Source organism: Aythya fuligula, chromosome 16, assembly GCF_009819795.1.
Source record: "Aythya fuligula isolate bAytFul2 chromosome 16, bAytFul2.pri, whole genome shotgun sequence".
NCBI lineage: Eukaryota > Metazoa > Chordata > Aves > Anseriformes > Anatidae > Aythya > Aythya fuligula.
In genome coordinates, this window is record NC_045574.1 from 270,377 (window position 1) to 292,711 (window position 22,335).

The 22,335-nt window shown below is 53.1% G+C and overlaps 2 protein-coding genes across 2 annotated transcripts; both read right to left on the reverse strand.

The window, feature by feature from the left end:
* Positions 1 to 10,075: 10,075 nt before the first annotated feature.
* SNAI1 (snail family transcriptional repressor 1) lies at positions 10,076 to 13,472 on the reverse strand. The gene is made up of 3 exons (XM_032198391.1): positions 13,394 to 13,472; positions 12,294 to 12,803; positions 10,076 to 11,192 (listed from the first exon to the last, which is right to left on the reverse strand). The coding sequence occupies exons 1-3, from the start codon at positions 13,470 to 13,472 to the stop codon at positions 11,011 to 11,013; spliced, it is 771 nt and encodes a 256-aa protein (XP_032054282.1). The 3' UTR covers positions 10,076 to 11,010.
* A 2,677-nt stretch (positions 13,473 to 16,149) lies between these two features.
* On the reverse strand, positions 16,150 to 22,144 carry RNF114 (ring finger protein 114). Its single transcript, XM_032198364.1, has 6 exons — positions 21,978 to 22,144; positions 21,272 to 21,422; positions 20,131 to 20,237; positions 19,278 to 19,392; positions 18,313 to 18,420; positions 16,150 to 18,098 (listed from the first exon to the last, which is right to left on the reverse strand). The coding sequence occupies exons 1-6, from the start codon at positions 22,124 to 22,126 to the stop codon at positions 18,033 to 18,035; spliced, it is 696 nt and encodes a 231-aa protein (XP_032054255.1). The 5' UTR covers positions 22,127 to 22,144; the 3' UTR covers positions 16,150 to 18,032.
* Positions 22,145 to 22,335: the final 191 nt, after the last annotated feature.

The following is a 22,335-nucleotide window of genomic DNA, read 5'->3' on the forward strand; positions in this document are numbered from 1 at the left end:
CTGGAGTGCACCTCACAGAGCGCCCCTCCGGCCAGCCCTGCCACCGAGGGCTGGGAACTTCGCTCTGCCTCTCCAGCTGAAAAGTACATCCACATAAACTGTTCTTTAAGAATCCCTTAAGCTTCATTAATGTCACAAGCAGGGGAGGAGAGAAGAGCTGGAAGGCCTTGAAGTGCGTGTCGGAAACACTCCAGAGAAAACTGTAAATGCTGCTGGGATGAACTGCAGGCTCTGGAGGATCAGTCGTGCTGGAAGACTATTTATTTTCCAGTCTATTTTAAACATTGGACTGTTTCAGATAAGAGCTGCCTGTGGTGGCAGACAGGATCGTGGGACTGGTGTGCAGGAACTCATGCCAGATTCATTTCTGGGGAGTATTTCCTCTCTGCCTTGATAAATCTGACTTGTCTGCTGTACCAGGTTACTTCCTTTGGAGTTTTCTCTCCTTATTATTACTTATTAAAATTGCCTGCAAATAGCACTCAGGCTTCATGAAACATCCTGTACTAACAATTCATCCTTCTTGTTATCTCAAAGCTGACAATTCCCACCAGGGCCAGAGAGGGTGGGTGGAAAAACGTCTTGAGAAGAAACAGAAATGGCCATCCCTTACTGTGAAGCTGAAGAAACCGCATTTGTGGGACTGGAGGGGGCAGGAGATAAGTGGGGACTTCCCCCCTTCAAAGGCAAAACCATGAAAGGGAAGAAAAGGAGAAGAGGCAAAGGCAGAGAGCATCCTCCCTCACCCAGCTGGCGATGGGTTCCTGTGGCGGGTCTCGGGAAACAGCAGCCCGGCCCCACACACTCACCCTGTGTCTAGCTGGGGTGATCACATTTGGGTTTTGCTGCTGCTCCACGGGGGTTTTGAGCTCCCCAGTCCCCAGGGTTTGGGATGTGGCTGCACCCATATCAGCAGGGAGGTGTTGGAGGGGTGCGTGGTGTCCCCGTGGGCACGTGGAGGGGGAGGTTTGGGAGTGGGAGATGCTGCGGGGGCTGCGTGCTTCTCCCTCTTGGTGGGCTGGGAAGGGTGTTTGTGCTGAGAGCTCTGTGCATGGTCTGTAAGGGGAAATGGTCCCTGCACCCTGCTGTACGCCAGGGCTTGGTCCCATCAGGATGTGGCTCCCAGCCCCTGTCTCACCTGGACCTGTCCGTGCCCCTTCTTCTTGGTCTGGCGGAGCCTGAAAGCTCAGCTTGGCTCCCTGAGCACAGGGCATCGCCATGTACTTGTAGATAAGACCATTTGCACCTGGACACCACTCACTGACACACAGTGGGACGGGGGCAGCTTCATCCTCCCCAGCCCTGCCCAGGGCCATATCCAGCACCTTTGCCCACCTCAAAACCTTGCTGCCCCCGCTGAGCCAAACATCCCTGGCTGGGCACCACAGCAGGGACAGTGCTGCTTTCACATGTGGGCTCAATCAGAGAGCTGGGGGCTTCTCACTGCAGCCCCCAGGGCAGGGCTCCTCCTGCTGCCCCCTGCCAGGCTGCTAATTTTATATATATCCAGGCACGCAGTGCGCCAAAGGGCTGCGGGGCTGGAGGCTCTCTGGGCAGGCACAGCGGGGTGAGGGTGGTGAAGGCAACAAAGAGGAGGGATGAGGAAGGGAGCGAGGTTCCTCTCTCCCTGAGGCGCAGTGTGAGCAGCTGGAAGCACGTCCCGAAGCTGTCTGGCGTGGGCAGGCAGTGTGGATGGGTGCCAGGGGCTATTTTCAGACTTGTGGTAATGTCCCAAGGCTGGAGAAGCGCAGCCCCCTCGCTGGTGACACAGGCACGCAGCTCCTCGGTGCTCAGCCATCAGCGCTCACTTGGCAGCCCCGGCACATGTCTTAAATAGCAGTTCCTGTCCCTGGTCTGATGGCAAATTTGATGGCAAATATTTCTGGTGCTGAACTGTAGACTCCTCCTTGGGATGGGGCTGTGGGGGACGCAGACAGGATTTTTGGAGAAACCTCTGGCAAGCAGCTTCTTCGAGGGACCTCAGTTTTGGCTTTCTAAACGGGGCCTCCCCACATAACGTCTGTGAGCATGAGCCATGATCATTTCCCTTCTCTTTCTAATCACGTTTCCCTTGGCACTCACTAACAGCAGCACTGAGCACCTTGTGCTGCCCCCCCAGCTCTCCCCAACACCCCAGAGCAGAAAGTTTTGTTTTGTGCCCAGACAGGAGGACAGCACCGCAGGTTTCTCCCTGTGGGGCTGGTGGCTGATAAGCAGAGAAGCAGCTCCCATGGCTCACGGTTTCTTATCCAGGTCCGACCTGCCCAGGAGCTGCTGTGTGAAGCAGCCCCATCCTGCTGCCCCTGGATGGGGGGACACAGACGCACTGGGGCAGCCACCATGAGGGCTAAGCAAGGAGTTCCGGGGACACCGTGGTATGCCTGAGCCCCATGCCCATCCCCTGGGTTTTATATCCCATCCTGCAGGCTCCAGAGAGGGGTGAGCAGGAGCCTGCTGCCTGTCCTGCTCCTGCAGGGCTCAGGACCTGTCCGAATGTCTCCCTGCATCCCGCAGGAGATAAGGAGGTGGCTGTGATATGGCAGGGATAAGCCCGTGCACAGTACAAGGGGGCCACTGACAGCAGCACGTTGCTGGCCAGGAGCTCTTGGGGCCATGGGGAAACCTCTGAGCGCTTTGATCTTGATGGAAAGCAGGTACCAGGCAGAAAGGGGAGGGATGAGGTCTTCGGCTGCCCCCCTGCTGGCTGGGGTGAGGCAAGGTCCCCGGCGGTGCCCAGCACCAGAGAGGACCGAGGGGGGACCAGAAACGCACGTGCCTTTCCCACACTGCTCATATGAGTGGGGCCGGGTGCTAGAGGGAGAGCAAAAGCTACCAAGCCTGCCAAAGCTAAGAAAGCTTGAGTTCCTGCCTTGGCTTAATGACCCCGTTTTGGCAGAACCCCGTGCGATGTAACAGCAGATGGGAACCCTGCAAAAAGTCCTTACTGTGCTGGGAATTCTCCCTGCAGCCCTGCACCTGGCCGAGATAGCTGGCGTGGCAGGCCATAAAGTCACAGATCACTAAGGTTGAAAAAGCCCTCCAAGATCGTCTGGTCCAACCATCCCCTCCCACCACTACCACCCACTGAACCATGTCCCTGAGCACCACGTCCAACCCTTAGGTCCATGGATTTGCTTCCCTCCACCAAATCCCAGCTAAACCCTCTGTGACAAGGCACCCAAGTGGGTGGGCATGCGGAACGGAGGCTGTGAAGGTGGTGGGGTCCTGGCAATGCCAACTGCACACAGCAATGGTTTTCCCACCATAAAACCCTCCTGGGGATAGTTCAGGGTGGGCTCTGTCGGCGTAGCTCAGCTCACTTGGGCTGAGAGCATCTTTGTGCGGCGCTCGTGGTGCATATAGTCCCTATTTACTGGGCTTCTCTGCCGCTGGATCCCTTTCAGAATAGTTTTCTGCAATTACTTTGAGTTTCTTTGGAGCAGATCGGGAGTGAGGCTTGTGCTCTGGGAGATGAACTGCAGAGCATTTGGCATAAAGGGAAGCTGTTAATTTGCCAGCAGCAGAGACAGAGGGAAAATGAAAATGAAGAGAGGTAATTCATCTCCATCTCAGTGGGGTTTTGAGAGAAAACTGGGGCTGCGGGCTGGACAGAGACAAGTAGAGCTGGTTACTGCAGGCTCTGCACTGAGGGCAGCAGAGAAACGTGCGGCTGGTGCAGCCGTGACCTGTGGGAACGTGGGCACAACCCGGGTAGCGGGGGCCCCATGGGTAACCCATCCCCGGCCTGTCCTCTGGGCATCTTCTCCCCTGCCACCAGGCTGTGTTAGCTCCACATGCAGTATTTTATCCCCAGTGTCACCTCAAAGGGTAAATGTGGCAATGATGTGAGTGCCCGGGGATACAGACAGAGGCAGAAATGGAATGCAATACCCACACCCGTGCCTGAGCCGTACCCACAGAGCTGAGCTGCCCTCGCTCATGCTCCAGGTGGGTTTGCCTCTGCGTGTGGCCATGCAGAGCACACCCCTGCCGCACATGCACGCCGTGGCCCCTTGCTGCTTCTTCCTGCAGGAGCATGTCGGGAGAACGCCCTGCATCTGCTTTCCCACCTCTCTGCCACTCCCGCCCCACCTACCTGTATTTATGGACAGCTATTTCCTTCCAGAGAGCAGCAGCCACTGCTGTGAAGTGACTGAAGGGGGTGGAGGAACACTCGGCCTTTCCTTAGCCCAGGGAGATCTGCACTTTACCAGGGTGAGCAGCGGGGAGAGGATGCACCGTGGGCTCTGGGATGGGGATGGGGCACTTTCAGGATGCCATTGTGTGCCCTGGTGCCACTTGAAACCTTGCCTGTGCTGTCACACAGGCCAATAACCAGTATTTTCCCAGCAAATGGAAGCCCTGTGCTGCTGCCCTGCAGCCTGGTGGATGAGGAGGAGGAAAGCTATTGCTGTAAAGTGAGTTCCTTTTGGAAAGTTTGAATGTTACCGACCACAGACAGCAGAGACCTTAACCAGGGCAGTCACGTTTTCTCTCCAGGTACTTTTCTTGACCTAAACCAATTGTGTCCATGGGACTCTGGACTCCTCTGGCTTGGAGGGTGAGGCAGGCAGACTGTGGGGTGCTCCCCCTGCCCTGGGGCTGCTGCAGCAGCCAGGAGCTCTGCGCCCCCGCGCTGGCTCCGTGACCAGCGCAAATCAAAGCAGGCGCCTCTCTTTATAGGCGGTGGAGGCTCTGCTTCGCTTCCTGCCTCTAATCTGAGGATCGGTGTGAGGCGAGGCGAGGGGAGGTGAGGGGAGGTGAGGGGAGGCGAGGGGAGGGGAGGGAGCTCCTACGGGGTGCTCGCCCCTTGGCCCCACCGCCCAGTGCTGATACCCTTTCCTGACACACATTGGTTTCCTGTGCACCTCTCTTACGCCGCCTCCTACCCCTGCGTTAATTTCTATGGTGCGGTTTGTCTGGGGAGTAAAAAGTAAAAATAAAGAGAAAGAAAGCAGGTTTTCCTTTAAGGCCACTCTGGCTCCCAGGGATGCCCAGGCACCACGTTGAGGGGCAATGCCTAGCTGCTGGCGGGGACCCTTGGGACCTTCGTGGGATGATGCAGCCCTCTGCACATGTCCCTGGGAGCTGATAACATCCCTGGCTCTGTTTTACTTCTCGCTTCGATTCAGCTGAGGTGGTGTCACCTCCCCAGCTGCGGTTGTTGATGGTTTGACGCCAAAGTGCCGCAGCCTGCAGGGTGACAGCCTGATTTGGGACAGCAGCAGGTGCTCTGCTCCCCTGCAGGATGAGCTGCTGGGGGGGCTCAGAGGGTCCCGGGGCTGCCCCTCCCCCACCCCGTGTCGGCATTGCCATGGCACGGGGCACTTCCTCCTGCGTGCCACGGGGATGCTTCCAAAAACCCCTTTCTGCCCCTCCAGGAGAGCGGGAAAAGCACTCAAAGGCCGCAGCCCGTCTTTAGAAAGTGGATTAGGGCCGGTGAATAGGGCCCGGCTCTCTAATGAAGTGCTATTACCGCCAGGCTAATTGAGTAATGACATAATGCAGGCCTGCAGAGCTCTTTGTAGGGCCATGACTCCGGGCCGCCGCACACCGCCACTTCCTCGCTGTGCCCCGTTGGGCCTCTGGCTCATTGTCGGCGGGCGAGCCTAATGTGCAACACCGTGGGCTTTATGGGGGCAACAGACAATGTGTCGCCAGCATAACCCTGCGTGGAAAATGCAGAGGTGGAGGGGAACCCGTATTAATTAGCTCGGGAGACGCCAATTTCTTTGCATATGAAACATGAGCCTTTTTATTGGGGAAAGTAAAACAGGCCTCACATTGCTCTCAGTGAGCCCAGTAAAACAGAAGGTGATCCATAAATATGTATGTTATGCCGGGTTTAAAATACTTTCTGATGATTTTCTAGGCAGATCTCCAGTAAGTTACAGCACAGCATCGCTATTGTAAAGCCACAGTCCCAGGCTGGGAGAGCCTGCGCTTGCCCTCGCAGGAGGACGGGGGGTTTGTTGTGTGCGCTTCTCTCCCTCATGCCAACCTGTTAATCCTCAGGTGGAGAAATTGAATGTAACCTAGTGGAGCTTGTCTTTAACCAGCTGCTGCAGCAGGGAGGATTTGCAGACGGATCTTCCAAAGCCTGCAAGCACAGGGCATGGAGCTGGTGCCCACGAAGAGGCAAGCACAGCCCGTGGCCAAGCCACAGTGATGCCACAGTGCAGACTGCCCGTACTCACGGTGATAAATCAATTTTATTCCAGTCCCTCAGCCTCGCTCCCCTTTTCCAGGTCTCTCTCACTCCCTTCCTTCACGTTCACCCTGCTCTTTGTTTCCACAGGAAGACCCGCAGCTCCCCAGCCCCACAGCTCCCCAGCTCTGCATTATCAGTTTATCATCTGATTAAAGATTAATTTGAGATTATTGCTTGTGTCAATAGCCCGAAGCCAGAAAAACAATAGCTACACCTGCAGCTTGTTTGTGAACCCGACTCCTTATGGTGAGCTGTTAATGGATGGAGGCTTTTACTGGGCCAATGTGTTGACACGGGCTTGCTGAGCCCCAGCCCGGCCCTGCACCTGCTGCCCTTCCTGCTACCCGGGGATGAACACACAAATCCCCCAGCAATCTCCAGGTATCTCGGCTGGGAAACCCATGGGCCATGTTCGCTGTTGCTTGCCCCTTGTCCTGCCTCAGCTTCTTCTGCAAAACTCCTGTTGTTCCCTTCCCAGCTCACAGCCAGTCTCCCAGTGATTGATTTTAATAGCGGGTCTTTCCCTGGCTCCTGCTCCGTCTCTGTTTGTTTATTCAGCCTCGTGCACATCCCTGAGCTGGGAACAGAAGGGATGAAAGGTGGTTTTGGTAACAGCATTCCCCAAGCCGATGAAGCCTGGCCCTTGCAGAGGAGGTCACCGCAACCTCCTGCCCTTCTTGTCCTGCCTGTCCCCTGCACGAGCGTGCCTCAGGTCACTCCAAGAGACAGGAATATTTCAAACAGTGACACAGTAGCAAGGAAAGGACGAAGCTCTGGTCAGCCCAGTATCTCCCCTGGGTCTGCCCCAGCCCTCTGGACCTTGCTGCCCTCCCTTCCCCAACCCCTCAACTCAGCATCAGATCAGAGTGGTAGTGGTGGTGGAGGGAATAAAAATCTCATCCTCTCTGGGAAGAGAACGAATGTTGCGGTTTCCCCTTGAACCTTTGAATGGGCTCCAGCAGCCGGGGGGCCATACGTGCTCGCTTAAAGGTCCTGTGGAGGCCCATGGAAATGAAAAGGAGGAGTTCAAAGCTCGACGGCGGCAGCGTGCCGCCCCGCCGGGCGCGTGGAGCCAGCACAGCCTGCGCCCAGCACCGTGCCCCGCCAGTGGGGCCCCCCTGGTACCTGGGGGAGACTGATTGAATCCCGGCTTTTATGAGCACTGACACCGTAATCTGTTACAGATGGTCACACAAGGTGGCCACCAAATGGTTCCTCCCACTACGAGCAGGCTTCTCTCTCCCTCCCTCCCCCTCCCCAGCTCCCTGCCACCGAAACTGCAGCAGCTCTACCTGGATGAAACGCCCGGGCTCCGGGCAGCAGCTTTATGGGGTGTTTATTTCCTGTTGCATTAAAATAGAAGGGAAAAAACAGGGAAAAACTGCTGGGGCTTCGCTGTGAACCTTCACCGTGCGGCACCACGCAGAGGCTGGGGACAAGGGGACAAGGGGACAAGGGGACAAGGGGACAAGGGGACAAGGGACCGTGCCACAGCTGCTTCTGTGCCCCCTTGCAGCCAGGGCTGCTGCTCTGGGGGTTTTCTCATGAAAATGAAATGGGAAAATGACTGCAACTCATCATAACACCAGCTCCTGGGTGCAATTCTTCAGCCCAATGGCGTACAGGTAACAGAGTACAGTTAGCCTGGTTTTATGGCAAGGGCAGAAGGGACTTGTCCACATCGGCAGGGGTTTGATATGGAGCTAAGTGCATCCTTATCATAGTCCCGGCCCTGTGCTCCCCACACACCCCAACAGACCTCAGTGCAGAGCTCAGAAGCATCTCTGCAGTAGGAAAAGGAGCAGCTGGTCAGAAGAGGAGGGGATCAGAGCCATGACCATCACCCTGTTGGTGCAGCAGCCTGGCCAGACCTGGGCTCACCCCGGGAGCCACTGCAGGTCCCCAGGGTGCAGGGGCCAGGCTGCCCACCCGGGCAGGGCAAATGGAGCAGATGCAGTGGCAGCACAAGTGCCAGTGGGCTGCTCCTTTGTGATTCAGAGCAGGCAGCATTTCTTTTTTTCCCCATGTTTTAAGGCTACATTTGTGTTTGAAAGCCAGCGGGATTTGCCAGTGGGAGCCTGGGCTGTCCTCCACCCATTTTGTACCTTCTCTCAGAAAGCCTTGTGGCCCAGCCAGCTTCAGGACAAAGCCAGGGGCACAACTGGGAGCAGCAAAGCTTGCTAAAAAGAAAAAGTTTTTTTCACAACTCCCATTGCCTGCCCAACCAATATTAATCGAACCCTATTGAAACGGAGCTGGCAGGATTCCCCGGGTCGGCGCCAGCGTGGCGAAGAGGCAGCAGCCTGAACAGAACACATCCGAGCAGGGCCACAGCATCCTACAAGGTGCTGCCTGCCCACATCCCTCCTCTGAGTCCGTGACGGCAGTGAAAGAGGGGAGAGGAGGGTGGCACAGCCTGTGCACGTGGCTGGGTGCATGCTGTGGGTCCTCAATGCCCCAAATCAGCAACCAGGGCTCCTGCAGGATGAGAGAGGTGCAAAGCCAACAGTGCTGTGAACCCAGCCCGGTGCCCATGCCGCTTCCCCGGCAGGAAGGGCTTCGTAGGCTTTGCTCCCTCGTTATCAGCCCCCTGACCCTCCTTCCCAGCTCCTGCAGATGGTCCTTCCTTAAAATTCGGCCTTTTTTTTTTTTTTAACTGTTTAGCTGCTTTTGCGAAGCCAGGATTTTATGGATGGAAAGCTGAAAGTAATTAGTGCCCTTCCCCCGCTTCCTGTTGGGAAAAGGAAGAAAAAAGCACACACGAGAACAAAACCCAAAACTTCCTGTCCTGCTTAATAATAAAGTAATGAGTCGAACGCGGCTGGGAAAGTTGGTTAATACCGGGAGAGGTCTTAATTAAAGAAGGGCCGAGCAGCAGCTCTGCTCTGTTTTACAGCCACACACATCTTCCTGCTCCCTAACAGCCCCTGGGAGACGCAGGGAGCCGGACGTGAGCACCGGGGCCAGGCCTCCAGCATGCAGAGCTGGGGGGACGAGAGTTAGGGGTGTCTCCTTTATCCTGCTGGAACACAACGCCCTGGGGATGGCACTGAGGAAGCGCAGGGCAAAAGGACAGACTTGTAGCCCCATGGGAAGGCAGGAGGAAAGAGCGGCCGCACTGTGCCATGTGCCCCAAATCCAGCACGGGTGCAAGGTTTGGAGCGGTGGCACGGCTTTGTTGGTGAAAATCCCTCGGACAGGCTCCCAGGGTGGCCTTGGAGCACCTGTCCCCACGGCTGCGGGCAGTGCAGGGGGACAGCCCCATGGTGCACGACGACGGGCTCTGTGGTGACAACAGGATGCGCCACCTCCGCCGCCACACCGCCCACACCGGCTCACCGCGGCGCCTCGTGCCCTGCTCGTCCCCACGGCAACGGCATTGGGGAGCATCAAGGGACAGCAGGTGCCCACCCGGCCACCCTTGTGCCACCCCACAAGGTGCCTCTGAGATGCATCGCGGCCCCCCCCTTGCCTCCCCCTCCGTCAGCCCATGGCTCAGCACAGCTGCCCCCTTCCCCCAGCCCCGGCACATTTGGCAGGAACTGACTCAGCCTACCTTTTCCTTCCCCAGGAGGCAACCGCTCTGTAGACCCCGCCGTGCAAACAGTGTTGTGGTTCACCTGCAGCCGGCAGCAGGAGTGCGCTGTGGGAGCAGGAGGCTGCCAGCACACAGCTGGAGCTCAGCACCCTGCTCCCCAAAACACGACCCCAGCCCAGGATGGAGCTGGAGCAATCCCCCCACGCACCCCGCTCGGCTCCAGCTGCGTGTCCAACCGAAACACCCATGAAAACCAGTTTATAAATTAACCGTTTTATTGAATATCAATAAACTGTATATAATTATATAAAAGGTTTCATCAGTACAAAATCGTGGCACAAAAATATAAATACCAGTGTACCTTTGAAATGTAAACATCCTCTTTGTTATGGTTCGATGAAAACAAGGTCCAAAGAAAGATGCATTCAGGAGGCACCTGTCAATAACCATAAATAGCACTTTTGGCACACACCTGTCGATGGGCAGCCTTTGGACAGGCCACCATTGTATCAGCTGACAAGTGCCTGCTATTAGTCACAGTTCTCTTGAAAAGCAGTTGTTAAGAGTCATATTAACAGGTGCTTGAGTGCATAGCTGCTCTGTAAACAGGATTCTTGTTTGAAATGGCTACCAATGCCTTTTATGGACACCGTTAATCTTGTAGGCATTGCAAATTGTCATTGTGCTGGGGAGAAGCAGCTGCTTCACAACTAATGTGATACTGTATTATTGCATAGTTACACCTTCTACAGGCGGCATATATACAATCGGGGCGGGGGGGGGCCTGTGTTAACGCTCCTTGTCCTTCATTACAAAAATATTGGGTCTTAACAGTTACCAAGTGGTTATGGTAAAAAAAATAACAAACAAAAAAACACAAAACAAAACCAACCCAACCCCCAAGGCTTCCCAGTCGCAATGCTCCACACCGGTGGCACGGCCGGGGCTCAGGGCTGAGCGCCTGCAGCACCAGGCACCCAGCGCAGGCTCCGGCATCGCCCGCACCGGGGCTGCAGCTGCGCACGGCTTCGGGCTCTCATTTGCCACCCAAGCACGAGTCCGGTCCCTTGCCCTCGGATGTCCAGGGTGGGGGAAAGAATCAGGGATTGCACAGGAGGCACCAATGGAGGAGTGCTAGTCCCTTAGGGCCCGGCGGGGCTGCGCGCAGCCCGAGGTGGTGGGCAATGGTGACAGGAGGCTGCTAAGTCCTACAGACACTAGTTACAATATACGAGTTGAGTGTTAGCAGGGCGCCGCGTCCTCAGCGCGTCCCAGAGCAGCCCGTTTCCTCGTGCTTGTGGAGCAGTGACATACGGGAGAAAGTCCGGGAGCAGGTTTTGCACTGGTACTTCTTTACATCTGAATGGGTCTGCAGGTGGGCGCGCAGATTAGAGCGGTCAGCGAAGGCCCGGTTGCAGTGTGTACAGGAAAAGGGCTTTTCACCTGTGAGACAAAGAGAAACGTTCCCAATTAACCAGTGCATCAACACACAGAGAATATCAAAGACCAGGGCATTCATTAGCCAAAGTTTGTGGGGAGCAGCGTGAAAAGGAATGCAGGCTGTTAGTATTCGGCCCAGGAGCCAGCGCTGCACAGCCTGCATTCACTCAGAGGAAAAGCCTCAGACTCGGGAATTTCCTACTCAGAGAAAAACCTCTGGTCGGAACCCCACAAAAACGGTGCCAGTAACATCTGCGAGCGGCAAGGCAGCTAGGCTTACAAATGCAGCCACGACATTGAGCTCCGGCCCAAGCTAAGGGAGCCGTCTGCGGAGCGGTAGGGAGGCGAAGCTCTGTTAATTGTATCATAGCGGCTGAAAGCTGCCGGCTCCAGGGTGAGTGCAGCTATTTCCTCTGCGCCCGCGCTCCCCCTTCTCCTTCCCGGCTCGCATTGAAAAGCCCGGCCGGGGTGAATTCCCCTCAAAGGTTCTTTCGGAGGAAACAAACGCGTATGCTCAATTTGGAAAGCACAATCGAGTCTTCCCGGCTTCCTTCAGCCGTCATCTTTAGTACGCTGAGAGGGTGTGAAATCAGTGCCAAGCGACAATTAAACTGTCCCGGTAGCGCCACAAAGGATGCTCGGGAGATGCATTGTAGGCGCGGGGCGGGCTGCAGCTGCGGCCCCGCACAACAGGTGCGGGGGGCAGCCACCAGCACCTGCCCCACGCACATCCCAAACCTCCCGGTGCCCTGGGGAGCGCACGGAGCCCACGGAGATGGGCTTGGTGCTCAGGCAGAGATGCTTCTGGCACAGCGTGAGGCACCCCAGTGGCACGTCACAGCCCCGGTTCGTGAAATTCATGGCGAGCACGTGCCAGCAGCTCAGGGCTGGCTGGTGCGGCACAGATTTATGGGCTGAGCCTTGACCCCATGCTCGGTTCCAGCCGGAAGGATATTTAAAGGACGTTTTAGAGATGTGCTGAGGGGGTTTGGGAAGCCCTTATCTTCCGAGATAACACCCCAACTGCTGATTTGCTTCGGGCTGCAGAGCGGGGAAGCCAGGGGCAATAGGGGAAGGAGGGAGAGGGGCGAGAGCCAACATTACCGGTGTGCGTCCGGATGTGGCCCTGCAGCAGCCAGGGCCGGGAGAAGGCCTTGCCGCACATCTTGCAGACGCAGGGCAGTGTGTGGCTCCGGATGTGCATCTTGAGAGCCCCCAGGCTCACGTACTCCTTCTCGCAGTACTTGCAGCTGAAGGATTTCCTGGTCTGGGCGTCGCAGTGCAATTGTTTGTGCTTGGAGAGCCCAGCAAAGGTGGAGTAGGCCTTGGCGCACTGGGCGCAGCGGAATCGCTCAGCGGTGGCGGGGGCCGAGGTCGGGCTGGGTGGCCCTGAGCTCTTGCCCTCGTCCTCCTCGCTGGAGAGCACTGTCAGGTCCAGGGCCGGCGCCGCGCCGCCCGCTGCCTCCGCCTCAGTGCCCGGGCCGGCCGGGAAGAGGCTGGAGAGCAGCCCTGCGTCCCACACCAGCGGCGGGTAGTAGGCACCGGGGCCGAGCACCTCGGGCGGGGGGATGACGGACAGCGGGCACGTCTCGTACAGCAGTGGGGTGGCCAGCACTGTGGGGACAGGCAGAGCTCAGCGGGGTGCCCAGCCCCTGAACGGGGCAAGGGGACCCCAACCCACCCCATGGGGGGCTCCGCACCCAGAGGAACATAGTGCCTGAGCCACACCACGGGGCTGTGCAACCCCCCCGGGGCAGAGGGACCCAACCACATCCCAAGGGAACCTCCATGCCCCAACCGCCCCAAAGCCAGAGGAACCCCAGGGCCCCCAACCCACGCAGTGAGGCACACCAGCCTACCCTGGGGAACGCAGCCCCACCCCACAGGAGCTCAGCACCCAAAGGCAAGGGAGGTGGCAGAAGGGGCCCTGCCCACCCCGCATTACGGGGTCCTCACCAAACCCACCCCATGGGGGGAGCCCCCGGGGTCGCGTCCCCGCTCCCCCACCCGCCCCACAGGGGGAGTCCCCTGGGGCAAGAAGCACGGGAGACCCCAGACACCAAACCACCCGTGCCAACTAACAAAACTAACCCCCCAGAGCCAGGCAAAAAGCCTCCCGGCCGCTCCCCCCCCGGGGACAGGAGGCGCCCCCGCGCCGTGCAACAGCCCCAAGCCCTCGGGGGGCGGCCCGGCACGGCACGCACCGGTCTGGCTCTCCAGCTCGCTGTAGTTCGGCTTCTTGCTGGCTGAGAAGTGCTTCTTCACCAGGAAGGAGCGCGGCATCTTGCAGCCCCCGGTGCCGCCGCCCGCCGCGGGGCCGCCGCGCCCGTTAATATGGGATCGGGGGCGGGGGGCGGTGCGGGGCCGGGCCGCCCCCGGCTCCCGGAGCCAATGGGGCGGGCGGGGAGGGAGCCCGGCACGTGCCGGCCCCAGCCCCGGGGCCGGGCCGGGGGGAGCGGAGGTGCCGCGGGCGCCGGGGAGCCGGGAGGGGGGACCGGGGGTTGGGGACCGGGACTGGGCATTCGCCGCTGGTGTGTGTGTGGGGGGTTTGGGGTCCTCCGTGCAAAGCCCAGCCCGGGATCCCCTGGAGATGCTCCCCGGGGAAGCCGAGCACCAGACCTCTGCGTCCTGTCCCGTCCCGTCCCTGCTCTTTCCTTCCCATTCTTTCCCTTCTGCCCTTCCCATCTCTTCTTTTCTTTTTTTTTTTTCCCTTCCCTTCTTCCCTGCCCTTTCCATCCCATCCCTTTTTCCCTCCCCACTGCCCAGCCCCAGCTCTGCCCCCCCGGAGCCCGGCACCTGCTGGGCGCTGTTTGGCCACAACCCGCCCCAAATGCAGAAGTGGAAGCGAGGCTCTTGGGGGCGATACAGCTGCAGCCCCCCCTTCCCCGCCCCATTGCTTGGAGCCGCATCCCTCCTTCCTCTGCCTTGGGCTTCCCGCGGGTGTTTCCCCCTGGGATTTGCCCCCGGGGGACCGAGGGGGGGGGGGGCCGGGGCCGCAGCTCCCCCGTGGGTGCGGTGATGGGGCTGGGACCCCCCCGAGGTGTAGGGTTTTCTCTGCGGGACCAGCAAAGCCAGCACCTGCCTTGGTCCTGCAGGTTGGTGGGTTGGTTGAAGGGGGGGAACCCTCCCCAGAGCTGCGTGAGAAAAAAAAAAAAAAAAAAAAAAAAGGAAAAACACAAAACAAGCTAACAAACACTTTTGCCGGAGGGAAAATCCGGATGCCGGAGAACGAGCAGCAGCCGCCCCTTGTGCCCCCCGCCACGGCCGGTGGGGAGCAACCCCGGTACCGGGGTCCCGGCGGCGCGCACGGGGCTCCCTCTGCTGGCAGCACGGCCCCGCCAGAGCCCAAAAAAAGGGGCACAAAATTTTCGTCAGACCGTCAGCACTGCTGGGGCAGGGGGAGCTGGCAAAGCAACGCCTAAGATTTAAAAGCCCTGAGCGAGGGAGGCAGATCCTTCCCGTGCCAGGCTCGCAGAACCCAGGACATGCTGTTAGTGCCTGACTACAGGCAGGAGCCTTTACAAGATGCCATTCCCCCAGCAAAACGAGCCCCAAGGGATTTAGTGCTGGTATTCCAGATGAAGTGATGCTGATTGTTTCAGGCAATTAATACCAACATCAATTTATTGGCATCTTAAGGCCGGTGTTTGACCAGAGACAGATTCATTAACAAAAAATAGCTCAAATGCATGGCTGTCTCCTCCCGTCCCTTTCCCTACGTGCTAATTTCACTGGCTCCCTGTGCCAGACACTGGGCATTTCACAGCCCGATTGCATTATCGACAACAATGGGCCTTTGGGACTCACCCCGGCCACAAGATCAGCTGCTGATGAGCTGAAAGCAGTTCCTCTGGCAGAGTACTTGGCTCCTCTGCAGTCACACTTCACGGGATTTAACAGCCCAAACCAGCCTGTTCTGTAAGAAGGCTTTTAAAATTGAGTTCCTGCACATCGATGAGATGAATCAAGGTGAAAAAGCACACGTGCCTCTCACCAGAATGGCTTCTAAAAATCAATCAGCAAATACCACTGAGAGATATCCCTGCATGTAAACAAGTTTGGGTTGGTTAGGCTGATGAAGTCAGCAGCACAGACACAAAGCTCCTCAGCAGTTAAGTGGAGATCTACAGCTCGCTTTCCCTGAGTGGTTGTGTGATGCTCAGCACAGCAGAAAAAGCAGCACTATAAATTCCGCTGCTATCAAGCTAGGAGGTGCCAAAACATTGCTTCTTATTCACACACAAATTTAATCAAAATTAAAGGAGAACTACTGCACATCTTCCAGCCAATCATTTTGTTTTGTACCATGTGAAATAATTCCTGAGTATCAAGTTGAAGCAAATCAAACCCAAGCTGCACAGCCAGTAACAGCTCTGTCACAGGGCACAATCACTCAGCCTGAGCAACTAGACTGACCTCACCCAGTGGCGCTGCAAGCCAATTCTCACCTCCTTGTCTCCAGCTAAACAGAAGACAACACAAGAATACAAACACCACAACCTGACAGGCAGAGGAGTTAAAGCCGTAGGAGTTGGAAAAGTTTCCGCTGAAAGTAAAGCCCTCCTGGACAGCCAACCCTTCCCGACTCACCAGGACAATCCAGGGGTTTGTTCCTCTGGTTTACACAAACATTACCCCACCAGACTCTACCTGCAGCGTTCTGCTCAGCTCAGCTTTGAGCTTGCTCATAGCCAGATTAGAACCATGTGAGCTCATTTTCAGATGGGTTACTGGTTTTCATAACCCATCTGGTCCATTGTTTGGAAGATTATAGAAGCTGCAACTAACAATAAACCCATACAAAACAGCCTGTTGAGATAGAGGTGAAGTCTCCGCAGTGTTTCCCAGTTCCTAGCGTGCTCCGTGCAGCTTTACACAGCCAGCAGTAGCTGCTTTTAGGGAGGTGCTAAAATAAAGTGCATGGACCAGGAGGAAGAAATGGCAAAAGCTGACATGAAGGTAGGGTTTTATAAATTAAATGAACTTTATTTATAACTTGTCTTCAAAAGTCAAAAACATGACAAAAGTTAATTGCTCAGAAGCTTCAAACTGCTCCTTAAACGTTTTGTCAGAATTGCATGGAAGTGCACTTAGAACAGTTGCAGAAATCTAGACTCAGGCCAATCTTTATCACAAAACTTTGTCATAGCCAGAACCTAGAAATCCCTACCCAACCACTAGCACATTGTAATCTCTTCACAGACCAAGCATTAGGAATCACCAACCCCACAACACAGTACTTTTCCCACACTGATGTATTTTTCCCTAAGACTAAGATTGCAGTCACCAAGCAGATACCTCAGTGAGAATCTATACCAGCCTTACTACATTAGGGAAAGCACACCAAAACCAAGTTAAATATATTAGAAGCCACAAACTTGCTGGACACAGTTTAATCAAGATGTTTTAGCTGGGGTGCGTTTCATTTCTTAAGGGTAAGGCTATGCTGCAGTCTGCAGAGTGTGAAGTTTATTGGTCAAACAAATTGATTAGTACTCAGTTCTGTGGTGATGCAGGTCCACTGCTCCAATCAGACATGCCAAGTTCAATGAGACCAGACATCTCAGCACTACTACTCCGATTTCCAAGTTCTGTTCGGGTCTCTGAGACTGCTTGATCTCAGCATATTGATTGTGCAATTAGTGTTAAACTAAAAATGAAACTCTACAATGAAAGTGTATAACTGAGTATCAAGTATCCATTTTCTATGAATTCAAACTTGTTTATATTTTACATTTTCTTTGAAAGCTATACCTCCATACTGTATGTATATGGAAAACAATCTAAGTACAGCTTCAACTACCTTAGCGACATTTAAATAAAAACAGGAATTCAAAATACTTGTTAGAATCTGCAATGCAGAAGGCAGTGCAGTGCAAGTGCTATGGGTTATAAGTTTTGCTACCAGCTTGCCTTGAGGGATGGAACAACTAGGAATATATATATGAAATTTTTAGTTTACATAAGATACGGATATTGAAAAAGCTTCTGAATTCCCCTACAAGCATAAGGCTTAAGATTCCTAGAAAACCGATTTTTTAAACACCAATTTAATAAGGCCAACAAATGATTAATATTTGCTATAACAGTTGAAAGTTATGCATTTTAGCTAACACCAAAGTTCTGTTTTCCAGGCAGGCTAGAAATTATGGTCAAAGTATGGAACAAAATTGTAATCAGGTGTAGAACTAAAGCGTTTTGAACTAGTTTCTTACTCAGCTTCAAACATTTTTGCTAAGGAATGTTGCAGTTTGAAGACATACTGAAGACATGTTTTCCATATAATTGAGAGGCTGCCTGTGAGAATTCAAACACTGGTAAACATCATGAAATCACAGGCATCATAGGCCACTTGAAACAGGAACTAATCTGATGAGTTAGCACCTAGGGGTCTCACTAAAGGAAAAGAGCCACAAAGACACCTCTCATACTATCATTTAAGAAATGTAAACAAGATCAGGGGAAGAAGAGATTTACCAGCTAGTTCATGCCAGTCAATTTGGAATATTTCTGGCTTTAGTCAAACTAGCACAACTGGCAGAAAGCAATCAGAAAACAGGCAGATGTGAAGGAAAACAGAACTGTCTCCTCCACACTGACCTATAATTAAGCTTTGTGTGAAACAAATAAGAAAATTAGCCTTACGTGGTTGAACAACATAGTCATATTAATAAAAAACAAGAATGATACCAAAAGATCAAATGGGGATTCAAAACTAAGATTAAAGTCTTCCATATTTCTGAATGCCTGAGTTCATCTTGGCATGGACAGGGAGAAGTGCAAGAATGCTGGCCATTTCCCTCTCATGGAAGCTTGGTTTGACAATTAGTCTTCTTTTTTATTTTATTTATCCCGCAAAGAACGCATCAAAACCTGTGCCATCATATCATCTTCATCAGCATCATAATCCTATGAACAAAGGGTACAGAAATTCTTTTACTGCCAGGGCCATATTGGTTAACACGACACTAAACCAGCTGTCTCCTCCTCTGACTTACCAGTAATTCAACTTCTCTCATTATACCATCTGCAAGGACTACATTTTACAGTAGTGGCTACATAAAAAAAGCTGGGTTTTAAGAGTCATCAGGCTCAAGTATTCCAAGGGTGAAGAAACACGTACCACAAAAGTATCGTATGAAAACCGGTGTCGTCTCTGAAGGTGTTCCATGAAGTTAGCACTCCTGTAATTTGGATCTCCCCATGGCATCGAGGCACAAATTGGGCAAACCTTTGAGAAATAAATAAAAAAAGCCCCAACAATTAAGTGCTTCAACATTTATACTAGAAGAGGTAGGACAGAGACTGTGGAAAACTGAAGACTGAGATTCGTAACTATCACTATTCTGTACGCAAAGTGACATCAGTTACTTTGCTGGGTCATTCACAGAAGCCTCTGATAACCCTGAATTATTTAAATTCAGGTCTTAGACCTTTGAATAGGAACAGTGTAGTCTTCTCTACATATTGTAAATTAGAATTGATCACAGCTGCTTGCTTTAGAAGATTTCAGGCTTCATTTCTCAGTGACAGAGAAGTTTCCCTGGTCACTTCGAAAGATCACCTCTCTCCAATAATTTTTTTTTCCTAAATAAATTTGGGATTTCAAAGAATTTTAAAGACAAATGAAAGCTTCAAACTCAATTCCAAGTTTTGCAACTACTTTTATAGGAGATACAGTATCAGCAGATAAAGACTACTAGAAATATATATTTTTCAATCATTTTTTTCCACAGTAGTTTATAATCCCTTATTACTGAAGACAGATTTTTTTCAAACTACTGTATTAATTGTATGTTTGTTACTGTGCCTAGTTCACTTTGAAAGCCTACCATTTTGCAAGTATGAGACAAATACGTGAAGTAGATGCAGTATGAATTTAGATTAGTCACCTTCAGAGAACGCATCAAAAAGCAAAATTAAAATTATGTAGAACTTAAACTAAACAAACAGCATACCCACATTTGACTTTAACAGAAGCAATTATAAGTATGTACTTAACTTCAAGCAGTAAGTCTCTAATTCATTGTTTCAAAGGGATTTAAGACTAGACTTCATTGCAATTCCTGCACCAAGACTTTTTATTACCACTTGTTTTGCATCCATGCTGTGCAATGTTTTGCAGTGCTCAACTAGTCCTTCTTGATCAAAGTTTTTCTCGCTGCAATATGGACAAGGAAAGGTGAAGCGATTGGGGAAATTCCTAATTGAGGGAGAAAAAAAGAAGCAATTTATTATTTCCATAGAGTTAGAAGTACAAAACATTCTATCATTTTCGAAAAGTTGAAAAATTTGGGATTCACTACTCTGAAGTTATCTTACTATCTACTAAAAATTAATCTATGCAATTAAGACAAGCAGATTTTAAGAATCAGCCTTTTAATTCCTGACGATATCTTAAGGAACTCTTAATGTCATACATTTTTAAATAAAAATATTTCTATAAAGCCTAAAAGTGACATGTATTACTTTTTTTTTTTTTTTTTTTTTTTTTTTTACTTTTTAAATGCATGGGGTACCACCCAGAATGCTCAAACGGAGATAAGCAAGCTGCAGTCAGCTCCAAATTCCCTCCATTACTAGCATTAAAAGACAGAGATACAGTTATTATTAAAGAAATGTTTCTGCCAGGTACCCTGATCTTGTCTTGTGCATAGACTACATAGAAAAGGCAAAGAGTTTGCTTATGCACAGTCAGTTACAGGATAAAGTTTTTTTTGTTGCAAAAGGATTAACAATTAACGAACAAACTGAGTGAAAAGGTAATGTCTACTTTTACTGCAGAACTCTACAGTTTGCATGAAAGACCATAATGCAGTTTAAAACAACAAAAAAAAGCTAGAAGACCTCTTCTAGGAATCAAGTCCAAGACTTTATAACAATTTTTCAGCCCTCTTTTTGTGACCTTAAAGGCAAGCGTTTCCAGAGAACAGCAGGTTACCTGGTGTTGTGGAGTGGTTCTTTAGTCACAGCTTTCACACCTTCCATGATATAGTTCTGGTACTTTGAACAAGAAGCTGCGTGGCTGCGCATCTTTGAGAGATACATCTGTGAAGACAATTACATAGGAATGTTAATTTAAATTACTTGCACTCACTTCTACAATTCCAAGCAGAAGTAGAACACAAATAAAGCAGCTTACTGCAGACAGTGCTAAGGCAGGAAAGAAACAGCCATTTCAGCTGATAAGGTGGAAAGCTTTAAGATTACAGATTAGTTAACCTATAACTTTGCAGCCTGTAACATTCTACAAATACAGTACTGTTTAGGACAGCTTACTTGACTTAACCCATGTTATAACATGAGAAAATGTACTTTATAAAAAGCCTGTTTACCTCACTGCTGAGAAGAGGCCGTAAATGAAAAATGAAATTTGGCTTTTAGCACAGACTGCAGCATAGATTTAATTACAGGTTGAACAACTAGTAATCAGCACACCACAATTTTCTATTGGCTACAACGATGAAAAGGCTAACCAGAAATTAAAAGTGAAATCAACTGAACAGTGCTGCTCTCACCTTAGTGTCTAGTTATTCTTTTCTTGTTGTTTTGCCATCAGTTAAGATGCTCTGTTCTAGACTCAGTGCTAAGTAGTCTAACTTTAGAAAGAGGAAGGAACCAAGAGGAAGACATGGTACATGTATTCAACATGCAGGACACCAACAGCACCTCCACAGAACATAACTGCTCAAATAAGTGAAGTAGGTCTTTTAACTGTTTCAAATGAAATAAACAAACTTCTGTTTAAGAGCTTAGGTGATCACTATCTAAAATCATATCCACTCTTTCACTATGATGGTCCTCCCACAAGCTCACAGAATCTGCTTCAGAAGCAGCATTTTAGTGTTATTTTTATAATAACATTTCTCACTTGAAATCCACTTCCTGGGGAGGTAACAATAAACCCCAAAAAACTGTTGAAAGAATATCAACATTTGGGTGCTGCCTACGTAGAATATCAGCAGCACTTAGCAAAACAAATTGACCCAATTCCATATAAAGCAGAAAGCAATTTGCCTCCCTGGAAGCAGTAGTGATGTACAGGCACACCACGCACCCCTCATTCTGAAGCCCCCCTGTACCTTTTTGTTGCAGCCGTTACAAGTGGTTTCTGTCGCTTCGATCTGCTTTTCCAAGTCAAGAGCCCTGCTCCCAGGAGCCAGGGTGCTGCGGCAGACACCACAGACTGGCTTTTTGAGCTTGAGGCACTCCTGCAGGCATGGTGTGCAAAACCTGGAGGGGGAAAAGGAAAGAAAAACCAGGATGAGAGGCGGTGGGAGGAGCGCTCCTGGCAGCCCAGGCCCTGCTGGCATGCAGCCCCGGGGAGAGGCAGCACCACAGGCAGGTATACTCAGCCTCTGTGCCCTCCAGGAGAGAAAACCATGGAAAATATTTAATAATGGCAGATTTTAGTGTCGGTCAGAGAGGCCTTGGGGCAGCCACAGGTGGGGTGAGCAGGGGGCGAGCGAGCCACGCCTGCCTCAACCCCCACGATCCCCCGACCGGGAGGGCCCCAACCGACACCGGGCCTAGGACAGAGGCGCAGCCCGCAGCCCCCAGCCCGCAGCCCCCAGCCCGCAGCCCCCAGCCCGCAGCCCCCAGCCCGCAGCCCCCAGCCCGCAGCCCCCAGCCCGCAGCCCCCAGCCCGCAGCCCCCAGCCCGCAGCCCCCAGCCCGCAGCCCCCAGCCCGCAGCCCCCAGCCCGCAGCCCCCAGCCCCCAGCCCGCAGCCCCCAGCCCTTAGGCCTCAGCCCGACCACAGCCCCCCGGCGCCGCCCCCAGTCGCTCACACGTGTCCGCAGGGGACGCGCACGGGGCTGTCGAACACCTCGAGGCACACGGGGCAGGTGAGGCGCGCCAGCGGGTCAGGCCGCTCAAGGCCGCGGGCGGAGGGCGCACAGGACGCCGACGATCCGCCACCGCCCCCCGCCACCGCCATCTCGCCGGCGGCTGCCGCACGGCCACGCCCCTTCCGCCTAGAGGCCACGCCCACTTATGGGCGGGGCCGAGACGGAGGGGGCGATGTGGATGGGCGGTCGTTGGCTGGGGGCGTGGTTTGCCGCGCGGGGCGTGGCCTAACTGAATGGGACGGGCAGTCGCTAGGGGCGGGGTCTGTTGCTATGGGCGTGGCCTGCTGCGAGGGGCCTG